At 56.9% G+C, this 239-nt stretch overlaps 1 protein-coding gene across 1 annotated transcript in view; it reads left to right on the forward strand.

Moving 5' to 3' along the window:
- EMH_0031810 (uncharacterized protein) overlaps positions 1-201 on the forward strand; it is a gene marked incomplete at both ends in the record, with an annotated part of 12335 nt that extends 12134 nt beyond the window's left edge. The window contains 1 exon segment of the mRNA XM_013494568.1: positions 89-201. Coding sequence (XP_013350022.1) covers positions 89-201 — 113 coding nt within the window.
- Positions 202-239: the final 38 nt, after the last annotated feature.

Here is a 239-nt window from a genome sequence, read left to right on the forward strand (position 1 = left end):
CTGCTGCTGCTGCTGCTGCTGCTGCTGCTGCTGCTGCTGCTGCTGCTGCTGCTGCTGTTGCTGCTGCTTCATTTTTGTTTCGTAGCAGCACCCGTTCAGCATGAGCTCGTGCTGCAGCAGCACCGCATGCAGCAGCAGCAGCAGCAGCAGCAGCAGCAGCAGCACGTGGTGCTGCTGCAGACAGCTGATATATATGAGTAGGGATTATACTTTCGCAGCAAATGCGGTCTGTAAGCTGC

Source organism: Eimeria mitis, genomic scaffold (genome assembly GCF_000499745.2).
Source record: "Eimeria mitis Houghton genomic scaffold, Emh_scaff1202, whole genome shotgun sequence".
Taxonomy (NCBI): Eukaryota; Apicomplexa; class Conoidasida; order Eucoccidiorida; family Eimeriidae; genus Eimeria; species Eimeria mitis.